General features: G+C 42.0%; 1 protein-coding gene across 1 annotated transcript; it reads right to left on the bottom strand.

Annotated features, from left to right (window-relative positions):
• Nucleotides 1-1657: 1657 nt before the first annotated feature.
• Nucleotides 1658-17341, bottom strand: LOC123044827 (regulator of nonsense transcripts 1 homolog). Its single transcript, XM_044467703.1, has 29 exons — nt 16642-17341; nt 15005-15256; nt 14727-14897; nt 14548-14598; nt 14332-14424; nt 14112-14207; nt 13965-14015; nt 13761-13879; nt 12746-12854; nt 12224-12346; nt 12067-12138; nt 11218-11289; nt 11064-11130; nt 10800-10942; nt 10638-10709; nt 10439-10567; nt 9002-9157; nt 8810-8923; nt 7795-7893; nt 6295-6372; nt 5639-5773; nt 4298-4372; nt 4095-4200; nt 3624-3997; nt 3490-3552; nt 3340-3411; nt 2818-2946; nt 2587-2706; nt 1658-2497 (listed from the first exon to the last, which is right to left on the bottom strand). Exons 1-29 carry the CDS (start codon nt 17224-17226, stop codon nt 2417-2419), a joined length of 3807 nt encoding a protein of 1268 aa, XP_044323638.1. The 5' UTR covers nt 17227-17341; the 3' UTR covers nt 1658-2416.
• Between the last annotated feature and the right edge of the window lie 5974 nt (nt 17342-23315).

Below are 23315 nucleotides of genomic sequence, written 5' to 3'. Positions count from 1 at the left end.
TTTCTATCCTCGTGGATATAGTTTTCATGTGTTGATCTATTAGTAGATGCTATGCTGATATCTAACCTTTTTAGCAGGAAATTATCTCCTACAAATAGAAGGTGTGCATGCTAACTATATTCTTGTGATTGCATTACATACTTAACACCTTTACTACCTGTTGTTGTCAATATTCCTTTTCATTTAGGATGTACATTTGCTCTGATGCATTCCACCAAGTTTTATGTGCTATAAAAGAGTATCGCGTGTATCTAATCGATTGTGCATTTGCATTCAAACATAACTTTTTTTAATAATGTATAAATTTATAGGGGGCTCTTGTATATCATATGCTTCTCAAAGCATCATTTTAAGCTTTGATCTATGTTGTCATCGATTATCAAAAAGAAAGATATTGTAAGTGCATCTAATCCTTAAGATGGATTTTAGTAATTCATGTCGTCCATGACGAAAGGAAGGAGTAAAAAACAACAAGCATTGTTACCAACGACATTCGAAGCTAGGGTTCATCGGAATTCTTGTTGTCATCTTTGATATTGGGGTCTCTTCCATGTGGCCGATCACCCTTCTCACTCCAGGACAGTGATATTTTTCATAGAGGACGGAGTTGAAAGTTACTCGTACATAGTGCCTCTAGTCTTAGCTGAGGGTGCCTTCTCTAGTTTTTGCTTTGCTCCCGATAGATAGAATATGCTTTCTTTTTTTTACAATCAATACCAATGATATATTTATATGTTTATAGTACTTCCTCCATTCCAAAATATAGTGCGCCCAAGCTTCCCGAGGTCCAACTTTGACCATAAATTTAAGCAACGAGATCGACTGCGGCAGGAGAAAAAATTATATAATTGAAAACTTCTTTTGAATATGAATTCACTGATATAATTTTTGCTCCCGCCGCAATCGGTCTTGTTGGTTAAATTTATGATCAAAGTTAAAGCACGGGAATAAAGTAAGCACTACATTTTAGAATGGAGAGAGTAGCAAATTGTACATGATAGAGATACATGAGCTAACTTCAGCGATTACAAAATGAAGTCTAAAAGAAACGAGCAAATCTTCGAGATCTTGCTCTTTCTTCTTTCATGACACCTTATACTTTTCTAAAGACAACCATGAAAAAAATAACAAATGTATCATACCATAAGGGTTCTTCCATAGTTTTAATTTGAGCCACAATGCAGGATGCGAGGCACACACACAGCTATTAAAATAATCAAACCAACATCGTAACAAAGGTATCAAACCATAAGGGAGGGTTCTTCCATAGTTTTAATTTGAGCCGCAATGCCAAATGCGATGCACACACGCAGCTATTAAAATAATCAACCAACATTGCAGAATGTGCTAGTAACGTGTTCAATGCAAATGAGAATCGAACAGATGTGTAAAAAAACGATGGTCTTTCATAGATGATTGGTATTTACCCTTGCACGTAGAAAGTACATGGGGAGAGGCCATTGACACATGTGGCAACCGGCCAATCAGGGAAGGATACTTACGCTACATGTGTGGTAAGAAATCAGAAGCTCCCGGACCAGTTAACGTTGTCCTACAACGTGCCTATATACGCATGCAGTATCATCACGAATATATGAACAATCACTTCGGAAAATAAAGGATCCCCAACTAACCACGTTGGGGTCGACTTCAGATGTCAAAACCAAAAGCCTCTGGATATCACAGGTTAAAAATCAACCGCACACCAATCAGCCTTAAATAGCTGAATCAAGCCATAGTTACACCATATGATTTAACAGCCCAATAAAACCTCACTTTCCACCAAGAACCACAAAGCTATTGCCAAGCAACATTACCTACATCATTTCTGTAATAATAATACCAAAACTATATAGAAAGCATACATAGTTCTTAAGGCAAAAGTATCCATGTGCGAGATCTGAGGGTTAGCCACACCACCTATAGCACCTCTATACAAGGCCAATCAGCAGGCGTCTTCATGATACCATGGAGGCAGGCGATAGCTGCCCACCCTTACTCAGATGGCAGCACATATTCACATTGTACCACTACAAGCCCCATTTGCCTTCTATACAGGTGAAGAAGGGTGTAGCATCGACACCCTTTTTCTTAATGCACAAGTGACGACCTGTTGTTGTAAGCCCCATCGCAAAATTGCCACGGTAAGTAAGGAGATACATCTCACTCCTTGTGCTCCTTAGCAACGGTGTCCAGCGATAGCCATAGCCAATCTTGTACAAGCCTGACCCAATAAACATCCAATGTGTCAAAATATGCTTGTCCTCTTTGATTGCAACCGATGTCTAGTCCCAAACACTTCTGCGTAGTACTGCAGCAAGGCATAACCAAGATGCCACGGGCCAAGGGGATGCAATTCATGAAACTTCCAAAACTTAATAATGTGGCTTCAGCCTTACGTGACAAGCTTTCTTGATCACTGCGGTGGGGGCTGAAGAGACTGAGGTTGAGTGTTATAGTGAGCATATGACTGAGAGTACATAGGATTCATCATGCTCTGCAAACCATTATGTTAGCTCCAGTTACAACAAATTTTCATCAAGTCAAAGAAAACATTTAGCACGTGAAAATAGATAGATAAACCACCTGTGACTGAAGATGGCCAGGAGCACCCATCCCATAATGCATCTGAGAAGATTCATCTTGTGATGGGTCGTTGTATCCCGCTTGCGTAAACATTCCATGTGAACCATGGGCCATATGATCCTGGATCATACAAAACAGGCTTAGCGCAGAGAGATTAACATGTGCAGGGAAAGGAATCAAGAGAAAATTTATTAGATGTAATGTAATTGTTACCAAAAGCAAACCACAGACCTGAGATACAATGTCATTTGTTACACCCATATGGGGGTATCCTGGATGTGCACTTTGGTTCAAATAATTCCCAGGATATCCAGATTGGGGCCCTTGTGTATATTCAACAGCATAACCTCCTTGAGAAGCCTGTGTATGACAGTTATTTTACTTTTAGAAGTCCCTTCCCAAACTAATAATGAACTACTACTCCATCCAGAAATGTGAGCAGTATTTTCTTTGGTAAAGAAAAGGCTTTGACTAACAATTACTCAAGTAATATTCGACCTACATGATACGAAATCACCACCACAGATAAGTACTCTAATTTTTATACTACTGCCAATTATTCCATGTCATGTATATATTGGACAAGCCCTTGTCTTACTAAACAAAATATGCCTTGTATATTTGGGTGGGTGGAGTAATACTGTTTACAAATTACAACGCTAGGTCTGTTTACACAAATAACAAATTACAGAGCTATCTGAAAATAATATTGATCCAAAAACAGCAGAAAAGTCAGCAGACAAATGGGATTACCTGAGTAGAAAAATCTGCAATGTTGTATGCCACGTGAGATCCTTGGCTCTTGAAATCATCTCCAAAGAAGTCCTAGCAGCCAACAAAATAAAATTCAGTCAAAGGGGAGAACGGTAAGATAGTGGTGCACGTGCCTTTTATTGCTTGTACCTGAGACATCCCACCAACAGGAAACCCGTCACGGAATGTTTGACTAAGACCTTGGACAGGCATCTATTTCAGAAATGCAAATGTTAATGTAGAAGTACTGTTACTTTATGCAATAAAAGGAAAAATGAACAAACCTGTGTCATCAGTCCAGATTGGGACATCAGGCCTCCACCAGAAGGCTGACTGCTCGGATCACCAGCAAAGTTAAAAGTTGGGCCCACACTTCCCATAGCTTGCTGAGAGTTCTGCTGATGGGCAGCAAGGTGACCACCAATAGGGCCACCGGTATTTGCACGAGGAGCCCCAAAGTTCCTATTAACAGGTTGAGGCGCCGCCGGAACAGCTCCAATGGGTCCATGCAGGGATCCCCGGGTTGGAATTGCATAGGGTTGAGAATGTGGAGACCCAGGAAATGGAGGATAAGGCATGCGAGGTAAAGGATAGCCTGATGGGTGCACACCAGGTTTGTGAGCCCCATTTGGTGGCCCAAATGGAACAAATGGGTGTCCTGATTTGGTGGAAAGAAGGATGTATTAAGGGTGATAATAAAGAACCATTGTCAACAAAAATGGAAATACAGGTCATTAAATTATAACTGCACAGACCTTTTCCCCTACCACTTCTCTTATCTACTGAGCCTACAGTGCCAAAGGCAGATCCCTGCATAACACCTTGACCACCACCCAGGTACAGTCTTCGATCATTGTAGATCTACTCATAAAAATAAAAGTGAGAAACTAGTAAAAGGAAAATAACAAAGAGAATGCTTTTCCAATAGGTATCTGGAAGAGGCAATGCACGTATTCACCTTTTTTGGTTTCTGAAATTGCACCATACTCTGCTTCAAATTGTTCAAAGGTCCTTCTACCAAGCACTCATGCTCCTAAACACATAGAAGTTATACATTATAAATAAAATAATTCAAACCACAATAGTTCGTAATCAGTAGCGGAGGTTGACTGGATATAAAGGAGGGGCCAACATTACGTAATGTAGAGATTTATATGTATAAAAGCTACTCCATCTGTAAAGAAATGTAAGAGCGTAGTAGTGATCTACACGCTCTTATATTTATTTACAGGGGGAGCACAAGTTTGACCACATATTTGACTTGCAAAATGTTAATGCATGTCACCAAAAATTATGTTGTTGGAATCGTATTTGAATGTAGATTCCAATTATATATTTTTTGCTACGTATAACTTATATTTTATTAGTTAAAATCATGGTCAAAATATGACCCAAAATACAAGGAGGACTAGTAAACCAGGAGAGGCAGTAGTAATTCTTAACTTGAGAATTACAATAACATGAATTCTCATTTGTCCTCACGTAGCTCCGCCACTGTTAGTAATGCTCCTCGTTTTACTTGTAGCCAGATTACGTAATGTAGAGATTTATATGTATAAAAGCTACTCCGTCTGTAAAGGAATGTAAGAGCGTAGTAGTGATCTACACGCTCTTATATTTATTTACAGGGGGAGCACAAGTTTGACCACATATTTGACTAGCAAAATGTTAATGCATGTCACCAAAAATTATGTTGTTGGAATCGTATTTGAATGTAGATTCTAATTATATATTTTTTGCTATGTATAACTTATATTTTATTAGTTAAAATCATGGTCAAAATATGACCCAAAATACAAGGAGGACTAGTAAACCAGGACAGAGGCAGTAGTAATTCTTAACTTGAGAATTACGATAACATGAATTCTCATTTGTCCTCACATAGCTCCGCCACTGTTAGTAATGCTCCTCGTTTTACTTGTAGCCAGATTATGCATATGTCATTTCCTTTGATACTCCCTCCGTCCGGAAATACTTGTCCTAGAAATGGATAAAATGGATGTATCTATAACTAAAGTAAGTCTAGATACAGCCATTTCTAGGACAAGTATTTTCGGACGGAGGGAGTATTTATCTTCCAGCACAAATTCATATCACAGAAACTACTATGGCACACACAGGCACACAATACACCCCCTAGGAATTTTAATATACAATGAAAGATAACCGAACCAAGCTATAAAGTTTTATAGAGTTTTGATGTGTAAAAGTCTCACCAAAAGGGCAGCAACAAACTAATAAAATACTAATCATTTGCAGCTTAAAGTAAGCATTGGTATGTATCAACGGAAAGTTGTACCTTGTAATGTGTCAACAAACTATTCCAAAGAGGCTGCTTGCTTAGAACTTTAGGGTTCCCAAGAACGACTATACCATACCTAGCACGAGTTAATGCAACATTTAACCTGCGTGGATCATTAAGAAAGCCGATACCCTGAAAAAAACGTCAAAAGCAATATGCATCATCAGTTAAACGATTCGGCGTACAACAGTTGCTCATCAAGCACTAACAGCCAAGGAACACAACAATAATTCACAAAGAATCATGGCTCAGTTTATATCAATAAACGCAATATATGAAGAAACATAAATGCATAGATAATATTCAAAGATATATAACTTAACTACACACAAAGCAAATGCCAATTTACAATTGATATGGCCAGATAATAATTAAATAATCCAGCACTAAAAACATATTGTATCACACACAAAATATCTATGGCGATAAACTCTAGGTTGCATGTACCAATCTACAAATTGATATGACCAGATAACAATTAAATAATCCAGCACTAAAAACATATTGTATCACACACAAAATATCTATAGCGATAAACTCTAGATTGCATGTACCATATGCTGTGCATATAAATATAAATTACTACTGTATAATGCAAGAAACACACAGCCAACAAAATGATGGGCTCAATATAATAAAAAAAGAAAACACACCTGGTGTTCATTGCTTCTAACACAAGACAGAATAATGTAATCTTTCTCTCTTCCCTGGAAGGAGTCGACACTTGCCACCTGAATAACATTATGCATATTATAGCACAAATATTTCTGGAAAGGTAAGGTTAATTTCGTTTGCTAAAGAAAAGGCTTTGACCAACAACTAAGGCCCAGTTCTTTTCACTCGATTCTGGACAATCTGGGTCTGAATAATCAAAAGCTTAAAAGAACTCGATTTGATTGTCTAAATCATCTGAGAATCGCTAGAATAGGTAGTGCAATCCAAAATCGTCTGGAGACCTCACTTCTGGCTATTATGAACCCTCCCACAAAACAAACGGTTCGATTTAAGATAGTACCCCTGTTTGAGAGGCAAATTACGAGAGAACTGCCACTGGTGGCCAGCCGCGCCCAGGAAAACGAGTCACACTCGCACGACTTGTCCCTCTCCTTCGCTTGATCCCCCACCTCCCCGCTCGCGCTCGCAATAGGGTTACAGGGCCGCCGCCGCCTAGCCGCCCGACAGCCCGCCCCGGCCGCTCCTCCGCCCCGACTGCTCACCTCCAGGCCCACAGCCGCTGCTCCGCCCGATGCCGCCTCCACCAGATCCGCCTCCGCCGGACGGGGCCACTCCGGAGTTCGGTCGGGCCATCGCCTCAGGTGAGCTCTCCTCTCCTCTTTGTCTTCTCTCCTCTCTGTCTTCTCTGTTCCTAGTTCGCACAGAAATTGATGGATGGATGGATGGATGGACTGGTGAATGGATGTGTTCATCTCTATAGAATTTGTCATGCCATTCAATCTCTGTACATAGAAAAAACAATGGATCGGTAGATGGATGTATTTGTCTGTACAGAGACTTAATCGGTCGATAGATGGATCATATGTGCAACCCCCATTGCCATTTACGGGCGCCAACGCACTACCACCAGAAGATGATGTACCATGGCCGCAACACGTGAGGCTATTGCTATCAGTCTTGTACCATGAAATCAGTCAATCTATTTGTAGTGGAACTTCTTTTGTGGCAAAGGAAACGTGGAAACCTTCTTTATTGTAATATTTATCAATCTAAGATATTCATAAATCTTATTCATGCTCATATTTGACGATAAATTGTTTGAAACTTCTAAGTGTTAGCAATTCAACACAAAGTTTCTGTTCAGGGGCATTATAGACATTTCAACATACAACTCGTTCCATAATCTCAGACCACAATCTCAGGAAAGTACTAGCAGCTGATTCTGGGGGAAGTTTCCCAAAAGCTGATTCTGGAGAATCAAAAGTTAAAAAGAACTGTGCCCAATAATCCATTAATATTTGATTTGCGACACAAAACACCATGAACATAAAAGTACTTTAAAATTGAAATATATGAACATTTCATCTGAGGCCATGCATATTACATATCAATATTACCAATCGATGACTGAAGCCTCATCTTAACAAAACAAAATGCACCTTATATTTACAAGTATAGTCTACAGTTTTATGGTTTACCTCAATTTCCTTGTAAAGCTGTTGGCGAAGAGAGCCATTCCTTGACATATAATTTACTATATACGCCCTCTGCCCTTCATAAGGTGTGATAACTCCGATCTGCATATTAAAGATCCATGAGGTACAAATCCAGTTTCGAAATAATTAGTGATGTCTTCTCATACAGAAGGGGCTAGTGCAGAACTTCTAAATGATCATAAGAATAAAGTTCAGGAGATTCTTGGAACCTAACTCGACCCATTGATGTCTTGTTAGATCTTGTATTGGAACCTGGGCCGTTCATAGTTTTCTTCTTTTTTGTGTAATCTGTTATGGTTATCCTTTATCATGCAGGAATCATTGCAAGCATGTACACACAAATTGGGCCCAGCAAAATGCATGGGCATATATGTGTCAGGTACTGCATGTGTGTGAAAAGCTATAGCTAGGAGCCTAAGATCCACTCTGGAATAAAGAAAACAAACAACGAAAGGAAATAGGCTGCTTTCTTTTCCACTGGTTTTTGCTCTTCTACTCCAACTCAACCTGACACTCATCTAAATCCACTGGGCCAGCGATAGCAGATTTCATAGGCTGCCACCAAAAAATAATATCCATACTAGCTGGTTGCTTTACACCCCGTTTTCCCCTTCTATCAAGCACTCTAATGTTCTATTCTAAGATCCAGGTCTGCTTCTCAATGACAACGCTGGAAGATGCATGAACGACTTAGAAGGGAGAGAGCAGCAGCAGCTTGTCAAGTTCGTCCCATTTGAAGACAACGAGCAAGGGTGGGTGCTAGCCTTATGGCAGGAGGCATGTCAACCAAAGCACGGTGCGGGTCCAGGAATTAGAGAAAATTGTACCGCATGCTATGCCATACACCTTAACAGGTTAATTCCCTGCAAACCTCACACATTGGAACATGTCCCAGTGCTATCGGCTTTGAAATCGACACCATCCATTAGTGGAGCAGTGGCTCCCTGGTTTTGAAAGAACGTCCTTATGATAGTAATCATTTTTACTCAGTACATACCTGGCTTGGCACAACACCACTTCTTAAGAATGTAGTTACAATTTTCTCTACATTTGCAGCTTCAGTCCTATTGAGGTAAGATGTCCCACTAGCACTTATCTCTTCTACTCCCATCTATAGAAAATCAGTTCAAATCAGTATATATAGGCCTTTTCCATAAATAAAAATGCAATCAATTTTCCAAAAAAGTACCTGCACATAGAAGAACATCGGTCGATTTGGAACAGGCCAAGGAAAGTCAATTCCAGATGACTGTCTCTCATTTGCGGTTACCCCATTTTGCAGTGTGCCTTCATAAAAACAGTTGGATGGAAATTCTGAAAGACAAGGGTGCATTCTATATTGGACCTGTAAAATCAGGGTTATCAAGTTAATAGTATTAGCTTTAAACTGAAACAAGTATAGTTTTAAACGAAATATTTCAGCTTTTGACTGCAAAGTTGTAATAATTGTATTAGCTTTCAACTGAAATAAGTCCACTATCTCGAGAACAAATTATTGTCAAAGAATAGTAACAGTCAATCATTGCAATATCATATTTTAAACTCAGATATCACTTGTTTGATTTAATAGCTGATATCCTGCGGCAAAATAGGTACAGTTGTACAGACTTCTGTTCATCATAGAACTTATTTCTACTCAATTTGATGTCCAAAATAACAAAAGGGGTGGTAGGAAATATCTGTGTGAAGTTCAAGAAAATAAGGATGGATATAGTACATGAAGTAACATGTAATATGGAGGTTCCTTCACAAAAGGTAAATACTATTTCCTGTGCATCAAACAACATAAAGATCTATTAAAATAATATAATGTACTCCCTCCCTTTTTAAATATAAGCCTTTTTAGAGATTCCAATATGGACTACATACGGATGTATATAGACGTAGTTGTAGTTTAGAGTGTCGATCCACTCATTTTGCTCCATATGTAGTCCTTGTTGGAATCTCTAAAAAGCCTTATATTTAGGAACGGAGGGAGTACAAGGTAGCAGCTTAGGAGTGTTATGAGTTATATGTAATAAACTACTCCCTCCGTCCCTAAATATAAGTCCTTTTAGAGATTTCAATATGGACTACATACGGATGTAATATAGACTCACTCATTTTGCTCCGTATGTAGTCTATATTTGAATCTCTAAAAAGACTTATAGTTAGGAATGGAGAGAGTAATACACATAGACATAATATGTGAAGGAGATCCAGGCTAAAAACAGGGCATCCGGGCGCACATAACTCCCGCTTGCGCAGGGTCCAGGGAAGGGCCCGACCACTTAGGGTCTATTGTACACAGCCTTTCCATACATTTCTGCAAGAAGCTGTTTCCAGGACTTGAACACGTGACCGCATGTCAGAAGGCAACAGGTTTACCGCTGCGCCAAGGCTACCCTTTAAGGAGACCCACGCTAAAAGAGTATAAAATATCTTTAGAAAAGAAACATACTGTGAGAAGTACCGACATAGTTATAATACTCCCCCCGTCCGAAAAAGCTTTTTCGGATGGAGGGAGTATTATTAATCTCGAAACTTACACAGTTCTGGTAATCAATCTAGAATGAACCGGCGAGTTACGGAAAGCATAGTAGTAACAACATGATGATACTGCTAGACACGAAAAGGCAACCGTTACCTGTAGCCTGAATGGCTTGACTCCAAGGATAACAAGGCGCTCAAAGAGAGATTGTGCTAATCCTGCTCGCGCTGCCTTTTTGCACATGATGACTGGACCCAGTTGGCAATGATCTCCAACAAGAACAACCTGAATAGCTCAAAAGCATAAATAAATATAATCATGTTAACCTAAATGAGATCATTGATTACATCTTCACCTGCTTAACACCAAGAACCAATGGAATAAGACATTCTGGCTCTGTCGCCTGTGTAGACTCATCGATAAGAACCTGTCAATAACAATTTCCATTGCTTCAGGATACAATATAGAAAAAATATGAACACTGCTAACCTAAAGACTAGAGGGTAGAAATCATTACCTGGCGAAAACGGAAGTTTGACAAACGAGGGTCTCCAGCACCAACACAGGTGCAGCAAATCACATCAGCACTTTGTAATATCTCTCTTTCAGTGGCTCGTTTTAGTGCCTTGTACTTTTTCTCATCACTGCTCGACAATTCTCCTGTGGAAATATAACACAGCACATCAGTTCCCAGCCAACCAACTGAGTCATACCGAGTCTCTTCAAAGAAAATGTTCAATGAAAGCATCACGCTTGGTGAGAGACTGAGTGGATAAAACACCTTGCTCGTCTTTTAGTTGCTGTAGCTTATGCATTTCGCTCTTCTCGGAATTATCGAGATGCCGAACCTGCATGATTGCAAAAACCCATGATTAACGTTCACACAAAAATGGTTATTTTGGATGCAAGCGACTAGATAGGAGTCAAGAGTGTACCTGATAATGAAGTGTAAGATGCTCAACAGGTGAAGAAACTGCTTCTCTAGATTTCGCACAAAGTCTAACAACCTGCAGCAAGTAGAGTATTCAACTAAGGTTATTCGTTGAAAGGATAAACCACAAATAATAACTCATTAATTGCAGTGTGTAGTTCATTGCGGAAAAAAATATCTCGTCAATTCTTGCAATCAGTTGAAGGCCCTGTTTGGATCCATGGGTTAGAGTTAGTTTGAGGTAGTTTGGCTCAGATCTATGTTTTTAAGGCGTCCGTAAGGTGACGCCTAGGCGTCGAGGCGCCCCCCCAGCGCTTTGCAATATGCCCGCTTTAGGCGCCTAGGCGTCCGCTTTAGGCGCCTAGGCGTCGCCTAGGCGTCGAGGCGCCCCCCCAGCGCCTTAAAGCAAAGTGTCGCCTTAAAAACATAGGCTCAGATAGCCCTAAAGTATCCAAACATGAGGGCTAGTTTGAGGTAGTTTGGCTCAGATAGCCCTAAAGTATCCAAACATGAGGGCTACTTTGAGCTAGTTGCATCTAACCCATCCAAAAAAAACTATCCCACCCAAAAGGTGCTAATTGGAGCTAGTTCTCCTAGTGCATTTATTGTCAATCTAACCCTGTCATCCAAACACCTTTTTGGCTAGAGTTAGTTCAGGGTTAGTCATGGTTAGAAACTAACTCTAACCTCTAGCTAAGTGAGTATCCAAACAGGGCCGAAGCATATGAGAGGTAACTAAACAGTAACAGTTGCAGTACACTGCAGATGCCATGCTCAATTGATTGCTGACGAGTTGAAAAGGTACAGTTGGAAACGGTAGATAATCAACATAAACAGTAAATTCATCATTCACCTTGAGACCTGTTGAGCTTATCTTCTCTGCCAACTGATCAACAGCAACATTACTTGGTGCACATACAAGGACCTAAGATTTCAAACAAGAGAGAAGGGGTCAAACAATACTTCCAAGCTATAACAACACATCAAGTGTACACCATGCAGTTCTATACCTGCCCTTGGCCTTGTTTTGCCATGTGGTACACAATTGCAGCTGATGTAACAGTTTTCCCAGTGCCAGGTGGACCTTGAATCAAACTAACGGGCTTCTGGAGAACACTTTTAACTGCCAAGACCTGAATACATACAGCACCAGATCAAGAACAAAACAAATATAATTGTTTAAATCATTTGACCATTATTGTGTGTAATATGAAAGTGAGATATTATAAAGAATTGTTGTGGAACAGTTTTTCATAAAAACTCTATATACTTAACCAATCAAAATAATTTTCTATTACTTAGTGGTCAAGATAGAAAAGTTTGCTCACACACTTTCTTAGAACAGCTTCTATTTTGGGACAGAGGGAGAACATAAGGACCCCACTGACACATCCTAGAACAAGAAGACAGCATACAAATCTTAACCACAGAAGTGCGTTGATAAAGGATGCACTAATCAGAAGTAGCCTGAGAGGTCGCATATTGTTCAACTAAAAATTACTTCGTATTAACACACTAATACATCAGGGTACCTGGGAAGCATTTAATTCTGGAAGTCCTGGCGCACCGAAGCGTCTCGGTAGTGTATTGCGTATTATCTGATGCTCAACTTCATGCCCCAAAAGGTGATGATATATGTACCTGCGTTGAGTGAACACCAAAAGTTGAGAATTCGCTGAAGGTGACGTCACATGACTAAGACATGCTTTATGAAGAATTTAATTAATTGAAGTTCTAGGTTTGCCCGAAGTCAAACTTCTTTAAGTTTGACCAAGCCTATAGGAAAATGTGGTAGGACAAAACTAGTGTTGTAGATATATATAGTACAAAAATATACTTTATAACGAAAGAATCTGATAAATCTAATTTAGTGTTGTAGATATTGATACTTTTTTCTCTAGACTTGATCAAGCTTAAATAAACGTGACTTAGGACAAAATAGAACTCAATTACTTTGGAATGGAAGGAGTATGCTGCAAATCATTGTGAATAAACAAACAATACAAATACACAACTTACAGAAGAAAACATTCTAAAGACTAAATCCCCTCCCTTCAACCACATATCCAAATAAGAAGAGGTAAGTACTCCCTCCGTCCGGAAATACTTGTCATCAAAATGAATAAAAGGGGATGTATCTAGACATATTTTACTTATAGATACATCTCTTTTTATCCATTTTGATGACAAGTATTTTCGGACGGAGGGAGTAGTAAGTAGAACTAAAACAAAGAATCAATGGATTCATAATTACCTCCTACTTGTACTCTTTTACAATGTTGGTTAAATGAGGATCAAATGTGTTGGCCTTATTTTCCGGAAGGTTGGAGCCTTGAGGATTAGAAATATGGCTATAGCTTTACAATACCTATTTTGCATTAACTGCAACTCCCTAATAATTATGAAATAACTTCGAGAGCAACTGAAGTACTTGTGGGTTTCATATTGCTTCCCCTTCAACTCATAATCACAACAGAAAACAGACACAAATAAGCATGCCTGCACGCCCAAGACGCAAAAATATTATTAGCAATCCATAGAACTTACCCACTGACACTTGTCTCATCTACAGCAAAAGTCTTCATTGCCCCTTGCATCCTATCAAAGCTAGTACTCTTCCAAACAAAATCCACACTAAACCCATTGTTCAGTTCAACAGGCACTCCCTGAAATCCAGAAAGGTTGAGGGTGAAAACTATACAATAGTGAGCATATGTTTTAAGGAAACAAGAATGAACTGCTTCCTCATACCTGACTAGCACGAAGCTCAAGTGCTACCTCCTCTTGTGCAGTGAGTTTAATCTGTAGGGAGAATGTGCTTAGCATGAGTGCCAGCATAGAAGCGACACAGTGAGGTTACCATACGGCTAACAATCAGCATGTTTTTAGCACACATACCACGTGCCCCACAGATTGCCATGCAGGGTGTGAAGTACCACCAGAATATCTCAGACGTAGCTCATCTCCAGGGACAAGTCTCAATTCATTATCTTCCTATAAAATGAGAAATCGATTACCTAAGATTAACTGGTATTGTGAGGTAAACAAGTGCAGTAAAAAATTGACACTGAGAATCAGAAAAAACTACGATAAGATGTATTTTAGTTCCCAAACTAACCTTTGGAAAGACAAAATAGGCAACACGCTTCTTGTTCAGTCCAATGTCCCACCTCACAGTTACACTGTCCTTGCTCTGTGACTCTTTCATCATCTACAGCAAAACAACAAGAGGAAACAAATAAAATAAATCAATTCCCTCGGCAATGTGTGGCAGGGTTCCTCTCAATCCCAAATAAAAAACAAGCACATTAAAAATATTGTCAAAATACAATACCTTGTCGTAATCAGCCTCAAGCTTTATCAGCGGAGCAAAAACATTTTGATACTGGCACAAACAATAAAGGCATTCTAGTTAGAGTGCTAGTTAACACAAGAAGATTTAACATATAACTGAACACACTATGATATCTGAAATAAGTTCAAGGAACAAATGCCCGCAGACAATTTCAAAACCTGGTAAGCATCTTCATACTTCAAAACCACCGGCTGGGGTTCATTATCTACACCAGGTTTTTCAAGATCTTCAAGAGAGGCATCAGGATTTGTTTTCCAGAGCTCTTCCACTTTGTTAATTTGCTGGGCACTAATTTGGCGTGCTCTCAACTGCTCCTGTTCTGAGGGAACCTGGAAGACATAAAATTGTTCACTAATCAGTTATCAAGAAGAGAAAATAAGGGTATTTAAACGTGCACCCACCACAAAACAGCATAAAAAGGGGAGAAAAATCTTACCTTGACAAGCCATGATAAGAAACACCTGTCATCAATAAGAGGTGTCCACTGACTGAGATCCCAATTCATATCCTTCAACGCATTAACATTCAAGCAGGGCTCTCTACACAGAAGAACAACAACATTCTCTGCCTTTGCGGAGATAAAACCAAGCAGAAATACATTCCGGCAGCCACAATTGTAGCATTCAAGAATCGTTTCTCCCAGAGGGCTATCCTTGTGAAGGCAGACTTCCTTATGTTTTGCTCTGACCTGCGAAAAAAAGAACCACATGCCTTCAGGTATAATTAATAATTGTAGTCAGTTAGCCAAAATGGCCAACAGTTTCCTTAATAAATATAAAAATAAGTAGAAGCAGTAATGGTCTTGCGAAAAGGAGTTGTCTGCCTATGACTGCCAAATGTTGTTTACCCTGAAGATGTTTATTTAGTGGATGAAGCAAGGGTAATTGATACGATTAGCATAACTATGAACAAAACACAACTGAATCAGAGCTGATTTATGGTAATTAACTAATTATCCAGAGATATGACAGGAGAAAGATATAACATAAATAAGGAATAATGCATCAAACATGCTTGGTATCTTATGTGCTCTATACAGCCAAAAAGGTATATATGAAGAGACCATAAGAAACAATGGCAGCTAAGCATAAAGGAAGATAGTGAAATTTCATGTCATTCTCAGAATCAATTGGTGGCAACTGATAGGTATTGTGGCACAAGTTGTTTAAAAAACACAGTTCAGTCAATAGGCCCATCCCCTGCTTATCATTTGTACAAATTGAAATTATAGCACTAAACATTGTTAAATAATATTTCGGGTATCCTAAAGACAATCTAAACAAAGTATACTGATATTATGAACCACTTGCAAAACAGAACTACACTGCTACCATGATTGGGACAAATATTTAAGGGTGTGTCTAGCTCTCATCTAGATGAGACTTAACCAAGTCACACCTAACTCCTACACCACTTGATTTTGATGAAGATTTGTGCGGGTTTATTATTTTTACTTTTTGTTTGATTACTCAAATGATTTGTAGGAGTTAGATGAGACTCTTTAGCAAATCCGAATATTTAGCATAATATTCATATCATCTTATACAACGTAATAACAAAAGTGAACCCAATAAGGACTCTCGACCTAATTTGGCAACATCATGAAAAACATTGACAAAATACAACTATAAATGCTGTTAACTTACAGGCCAGGTCAGTTTTCTACACTAAAAGACTAACATGATGGAAATGTAACTCACTTTAAACAAATTATCAAGGAGAAACTTAACATGTCCACATGCTACCAAAACTGCCGACACATTCACACCAAAGACCAAACTAATCAAACTAGCGAACTAGCCATAACAGAAGACACCGATGACCGGTCAAGTTCACATATATCGCCTACTAAGCAACTTCCGCTTTCTAATCAAGTAAGATTGCATAATCCTGGCCTAGACTCTGTCTGGTATCAGTATCATCATCTTAGCACCATCAACCAATCCAACACTAAAAACGGTACCTAACAAGAGAATCTTTATGACCCAATGTAACTAATTTCTCAGTAATTTTGTACTTCACAGTCCACTAGCTTAGAATTCGAAACAACCAAATAAAGGGAAGGAACCGCACCAGGTGGTTAACAATGTGGGAGCCAGAGGTGTTCCCTCGCGAGTTACAAAACCACTTGCGGCAGGATGGCACGTTGCAGCGCGCAACGCATGCAGGGTTGTGGATCCCGCAGTACCGGCAGGCGTGCTCCACGAAGTCGCCCTTGCCATAGTCGTACCCGTCATCCCCCGTTCCGGCGCCAGGAGGCTCCTCGAAGCTGAGGGCCGCAACCCCCGCGGCTAGCCCGTCCGCCACCGCCGCCGCCGCCCTTGACTTCGACGCCGACGACCGCGGCGACGGCGAGGATGAAGAGGCCGGCGGGGTCGAGTCCTGCGGCGCGAGATCGGCGTCCGGCAAAGCGTCGGGCGGCAGGGGCGGAGCCGGCCAGGAAGAAGAGGCTGAGGAGGTGACGGGGGCCGGGGGCGGCGGCGCGGATCGCGCGGGCTGGGAGAGCTCCGGGAAGTCGGGGTACTCGAAGTCGTCGCCCTGCGTGTTGAACTCCAGGAAGGTGTATGCGTCCCCGGCGGCGGAGGCGGAGGGGTCGGGCTGCGAGGCCGTCTCGTAGAGGTCGGCGGCCGCAGCCGAGGAAGGCGGCTGCGTCGCCATCAGCAGCTAGGGTTAGGGTTTTGCCGCGGGATGAGGAGGCAGGGAGGGAGACGATGCGAATCGAGAGGGGAGCGATGAGAGAGATGTTGAGGTAGTGGTGGGTTTGATTTGATTTTAACCGTCCGGGGTGGACTCTGATTTTTGGATCGCAGGGGTGCACGAGGGGGGATGGACAGAATTGTATATCAAGTATACTGTAACAAAAAGCTTTATATGTTCAACAAAAACGGAAATCCCTTTTGGTGACCGAGCTCCAATGAGGCCTCCAAATTCAAATTTTGAATTTTGATCAAAATTCATATTTTTACGGTTCAAAAAATTCTGAAAGAAAAACCATAGATATACATGAAGGAATGACACACATGTGTGTAAATTTTCAGGGCAAAATACGTTGAAATGAGGGTTGTACAAAAAAAACAAATCTGGGGTTGTTTAACACATGATACTATTCATCCTCCCAGACCATTATTTTGTCTTTTTTATACATGTCACAATTCAAGGTATTTCATCATGAACTTTTACACAAATGTGAGTTACATATTTACATACACGCATATTTTTCAGAACTTTTTGAAACACAAAAGTTTGAATTTGAATTTTTTTTAAATAAAGGCCATGGAGCTCGGCCTCCAAAACGCCATTCTCCAACAAAAACTTTTTTTCTCAAAAAAAATAACAACGCGTCCGGACGTGTCCATGAACAGCGGATGAAAACCAGACAAAATTAAAGTAAATTTCATACATATTATATGCAAACCAGACTTATTTAACAAGGTTAACTAAAATTTATTTAAAAAACTAAACTACACGAGGTACCTGACGATGACCTATATGGGCAACTCGCCCCAAATCGTCAGCCTTTGTCCGTTTGGCACGACAGAGACAAACGACACGGCCCAACGCGCGACCACGTCCGCATATTTCGTCTGTTTGACGTCCGGTCTGCTCCATTTCCGGCGCAAACCTGCGCTAGTTTGCGTCCACACGGACGTCGAACGGACGCGCACCCGCCCGCTCCGTGTCCGCCTCAGGCCCGCTTGGCGGTCGGCCACCTAAATCCCACCGTTCACATTGACTGCGCACGGGCAGGAGGCCCCACCTGGCAGACACTCGGGCTGAGCGGTCGTCGTCCTTAATGTGGAAGTCGTGGACCGGTGGGAGTCCACATTTCCACTCCCGGCGACGTGTGCCTCCTCGAGCCCCGACATCGAAACCCTAGCCTGCCGTCCTCCACCTCCTCCGTCGCCCACCATGGGAAGGCATTGGATCCCCGGCCGCAAGGGCAAGCACGACCGCGAGGCCGGGTCCTCCTCCGGCCGTCACTGCCACTCTACTCCTTCACCTCCACCTCCACCTCCACCTCCACCACCCGCCTTCCACATCGCGCCACCGGCAGCCGGATCTCGCTCGCGGTCGTTGATGGCTCGAGAATTTACGATGTTTCTCATAGTGATTTCCATTTGGTTTCATTGGATTTTTGTTATTCTTCGGATATTTCTAGTGCTAAACCAACAAAAGAGAGGAAAATCTACTTTGGCCTTTAGATGGCAGGAAATATCACATTTGAAAGGAAACCAGAGGAGATTGCTACAAATCAAGCCAAAAAAATTCTGGAATACGCACGAGTGTGCGTATCATATATTAAAGAGAGCGAAGAGGGGTAAAGAACCCCCTCCACGAAGTAGTGTTACAAGCTATATATTACATGCACACACTTCTCCACCACCACTCCACAACACACGACATGTATCCTAGTTACTCCTCGCACTCCCCCACCTAGCTAGCTTGCCGAAGAAGACCTCAAGGTCGCCCTTGATCAGACCCGCCTTGGACCAACTTCTGCACTCCTTCCCAATAACGATAACAACATGGCCTAAGGATGGTGTTGCCCTGTTGAACATGATGGCATTTCGATGCTTCCACGGAATCCACATACTGAGAGTGATGATCGTCCTGATATCCTTGTCTGAGTAACTTCCTTTTGCTTTGCTGATGCACCACTCCGCGAGTACGTCTATATGCATGGGCGTCCAATCTGGCAAGTCAAGGGCCATGCCAATGGCCACCCAAATATGCCTCGCGAAGACGCACTGAAGGAGGATGTGGTTGATCATTTCTTCCTGCTGACCACATAACGGGCATTTGTCTTGGTGTGGCAGCCCCCTTCTAGCCAGACGATCTGACGTCCAGCAACTACCCTTGATAGCTAGCCAGGAGAAAAACTTGCATTGTAAGGGCGCTCTTGATTTCCACGTGAAACTTGCTGTCGGAGAGACTTCCCTGTCCCAGAACTTGACGACATACGCAGATCTTGTCAAAACCCAACCGTTTTTCTCCCATGTCCATGTGATCGTGTCTATGGCCATGTCATGAAGTTCAACGTCGGCGTCACGATCCCAGATATTAAAAAACTCCACCAATTGCTCTTCATTTAATTCCAATCCGATGGCATGTGCCCAAAAGCCGTCACTTAATGCATCATGGATGGTCTGTGTTTTCCTTATCCTGGCCGGCACACCATCATAAATCAGTGGTGCCAGCTCTTGCACTCGGTACCCTTCCATCCCAAAATAATGAAGATCTCCCGTTTCCAATGGAGCCATAGATTCCTTTGGTACCTTGATCTAAAACTCACACCAGGGGCATGTGGGTCGGCCCGTCGTAACCACGGCCATCTTGCCTGCATTGCATTGTTCAGCCATCCGAGGTTGGGAAGTCCTAGGCCTCCTGCCCATTTGGGGGTGCATACAGTTTCCCACGCTATTGCACAATTTCCACCATTGGCATGGGCCTTGCCGCACCACAAGAAACCCCTGCAGATCTTCATCATGGCCGCAATTTTTTTTGGCGGAAATTCCAGAGCCATCATTGTGTGTATTGGGATCGCAAAAAGGACTGATTGTACCAGGAGGAGGAGGCCACTCTTCGCTAGTGAGGCGGCCCTCCAGGTGGGTAGACGTGTAACTAATTGGTCCACTAGTCCTTGGAGCTGTGATGCTGATTGCTTTCGTATTGTAAGCGGTAGTCCGAGGTAATTGCAAGGGAAAGATCATGTCGGGCATCCCAACGTTGTACTCACCGCCTCCATATCCACACTGGAGTAGCGTACTGGAATGGCCGCGCTCTTCAGTAAGTTTACCTTGAGACCCGAAGCTTATCCAAAGAGGTGCAATATTCTTGAGCAAGACCGCAACTCAATATCATGTGGCTTGATGAAGATCATAACGTTGTTCGCGAACATAGACACCCATTGCTTCAGTCCTTTCCTCGCAAGTGGAAAGGAGACCTCGTGTTGTCGCAAGCTCAAACAACTTCTGTAACGGCTCCATGACCATTATGAATAGCATTAGCGATATTGGGTCACCTTGGCATAGCCCTTTGCAGTTGAAGATCGTCCTTCCTGGCACACCATTTACCAGAACCCTTATGGATGTAGTTCCTGAACGAAATATGCCCTATAGGCAATAATAAAGTTATTATTTATTTTCTTATTTCATGATAGATGTTTATTATTCGTGCTAAAAATGTATTAACCAGAAACTTATTACATGTGTGAATACATAGACAAAACATATAGTCCCTAGTATGCCTCTACTTGACTAGCTCGTTAATCAAAGATGGTTATGTTTCCTAACCACAGATATGTGTTGTCATTTGATGAACGGGATCACATCATTAGGAGAATGATGTGATGGACATGACCCATCTCTTAGCTTAGCATTATGATCGTTACAGTTTCATTGCTACTCCTTTCTTCATGACTTATACAAGTTCCTCAAACTATGAGATTATGCAACTCCAGAATACCGGAGGAACACTTTTTGTGCTACCAAACATCACAACGTAAATGGGTGATTATAAAGGTGCTCTACAGGTGTCTCCGAAGGTGTTTGTTGGGTTGGCATAGATCGAGAATAGGATTTGTCACTCTGTGTTTCGGAGAGGTATCTCTGGGCCCTCTCGGTAATTCTCATCACTATAAGCCTTGCAAGCAATGTGACTAATGAGTTAGTTGCGGGATGAAGCATTACAGAATGAGTAAAGAGACTTTCCGGTAACGAGATTGAACTATGTATGATGATCCCGACGATCGAATCTCGGGCAAGTAACATACCGATGACAAAGGGAACAACGTATGTTGTTATGCGGTTTGACCGACAAAGATCTTCGTAGAATATGTAGGAGCCAATATGAGCATCCAGGTTCCACTATTGGTTATTGACCAGTGATGTGTCTCGGTCATGTCTACATAGTTCTCGAACCCGTAGAGTCCGCACGCTTAACGTTCGATGACGATTTGTATTATGAGTTATGTGATTTGATGACCAAAGTTTGTTTGGAGTCTCGGATAAGATCACGGACATGACGAGGAGTCTCGAAATGGTCGAGACGTAAAGATCGATATATTGGAAGGCTATATTCAGACATTAGAAAGGTTCCGAGTGATTCGGGTATTTTTCGGAGTACCGGAGAGTTACGGGAATTCGCCAGGGAAAATAATGGGCCTTAATGGGCCATACGGGAAAGGATAAAAGGGCCTCAAGGGGTGGCCGCGCCCCCCCCCCCTGGGCTGGTCCGAATTGGACTAGGAGGGGGAGGCGCCCCTCTCCTTCATTCTCCCCTCTTCCTCCTTTCCTCCTTCTCCTACTAGGAATAGGAAAGAGGGGTGGAATCCTACTTGGACTGGTGAGTCCTATTAGGATTCCCACACCTGGCGCGCCCCCCTTGGGCCGGCCACTTCTTCCCTCCCTCCTTTATATACGTGTCCAGGGGGCATCCCATAGACACACAAGTTGATCTTTTAGCCGTGTGCGGTGCCCCCTCCATAGTTTTCCACCTCGGTCATATCGTCGTAGTGCTTAGGCGAAGCCCTACGCGGTAACTTCATCATCACCATCACCACGCCGTCATGCTGACGGAACTCTCCCTCGGCCTCAGCTGGATCTAGATTTCCTGGGACGTCATCGAGCTGAACGTGTGCAGATCGCGGAGGTGCCGTGCGTTCGGTACTTGATCGGTTGGATCGCGAAGACGTTTGACTACATCAACCGTGTTACATAATGCTTCCACTTTCGGTCTACGAGGGTACGTGGACACACTCTCCCCTCTCTTTGCTATGCATCACCTGGATAGATCTTGCGTGATCGTAGGAAATTTTTTTAAATTACTGTGTTCCCCAACAGTGGCATCCGAGCCAGGTCTATGCGTAGGTGTTATATGCACGAGTAGAACACAAAGAGTTGTGGGCGATAATAGTCATACTGCTCACCACCATGTCATACTTTGATTAGGCGGTATTGTTGGATGAAGCGGCCCGGACCGACATTACATGACCGCGTTCATGAGACTGGTTCTACCGACGTGCTTTTGCACAAAGGAGGCTGGCGGGTGTGTGTTTCTCCAACTTTAGTTGAATCAAGTGTGGCTACGCCCGGTCCTTGTTGAAGGTTAAAACAACACACTTGACGAAAAATCATTGTGGTTTTGATGCGTAGGTAAGAACGGTTCTTGCTAGAAGCCCGTAGCAGCCACGTAAAACTTGCAACAACAAAGTAGAGGACGTCTAACTTGTTTTTGTAGGGCTTGCTGTGATGTGATATGGTCAAGGCATGATGTGATATAAATTGTTGTATGAGATGATCATGTTTTGTAACAAAGTTATCGGCAACTGGCAGGAGCCATATGGTTGTCGTTTTATTGTATGCAATGCAATCGCCATCTAATTGTTTTACTTTATCACTAAGCGGTAGCGATAGTCGTAGTAACAATAGTTGGCGAGACGACAACGATACTACGATGGAGATCAATGTGTCGCGCCGGTGACGATGGAGATCATGACGATGCTTCGGTGATGGAGATCATGAGCACAAGATGATGGCCATATCATGTCACTTATTTTGATTGCATGTGATGTTTATCTTTTATGCATCTTATTTTGCTTAGTATGGTGGTAGCATTATAAGATGACCCCTTACTAAATTTCAAGGTATACATGGTCTCCCTGAGTATGCACCGTTGCTACAGTTTGTCGTGCCGAGACACCACGTGATGATCGGGTATGATAAGCTCTACGTTCACATACAACGGGT

The sequence above is a fragment of the Triticum aestivum genome, chromosome 2B (genome assembly GCF_018294505.1).
Source record: "Triticum aestivum cultivar Chinese Spring chromosome 2B, IWGSC CS RefSeq v2.1, whole genome shotgun sequence".
Taxonomy (NCBI): domain Eukaryota; kingdom Viridiplantae; phylum Streptophyta; class Magnoliopsida; order Poales; family Poaceae; genus Triticum; species Triticum aestivum.
Note: the sequence above shows the minus strand (reverse complement) of the source record. Positions and strands in the feature narration are given on the sequence as shown.

Coding starts and splice junctions, on each gene's coding strand:
- LOC123044827 (XM_044467703.1), bottom strand. CDS start 17,226: ATGGCGACGCAGCCGCCTTCCTCGGCTGCGGCCGCCGACCTCTACGAG. Junction 4,201..4,297: donor AATTTCAGAAACCAAAAAAG/GTGAATACGTGC, acceptor TTTTATGAGTAG/ATCTACAATGATCGAAGACT. Junction 3,412..3,489: donor CTGTTGGTGGGATGTCTCAG/GTACAAGCAATA, acceptor GTTGGCTGCTAG/GACTTCTTTGGAGATGATTT.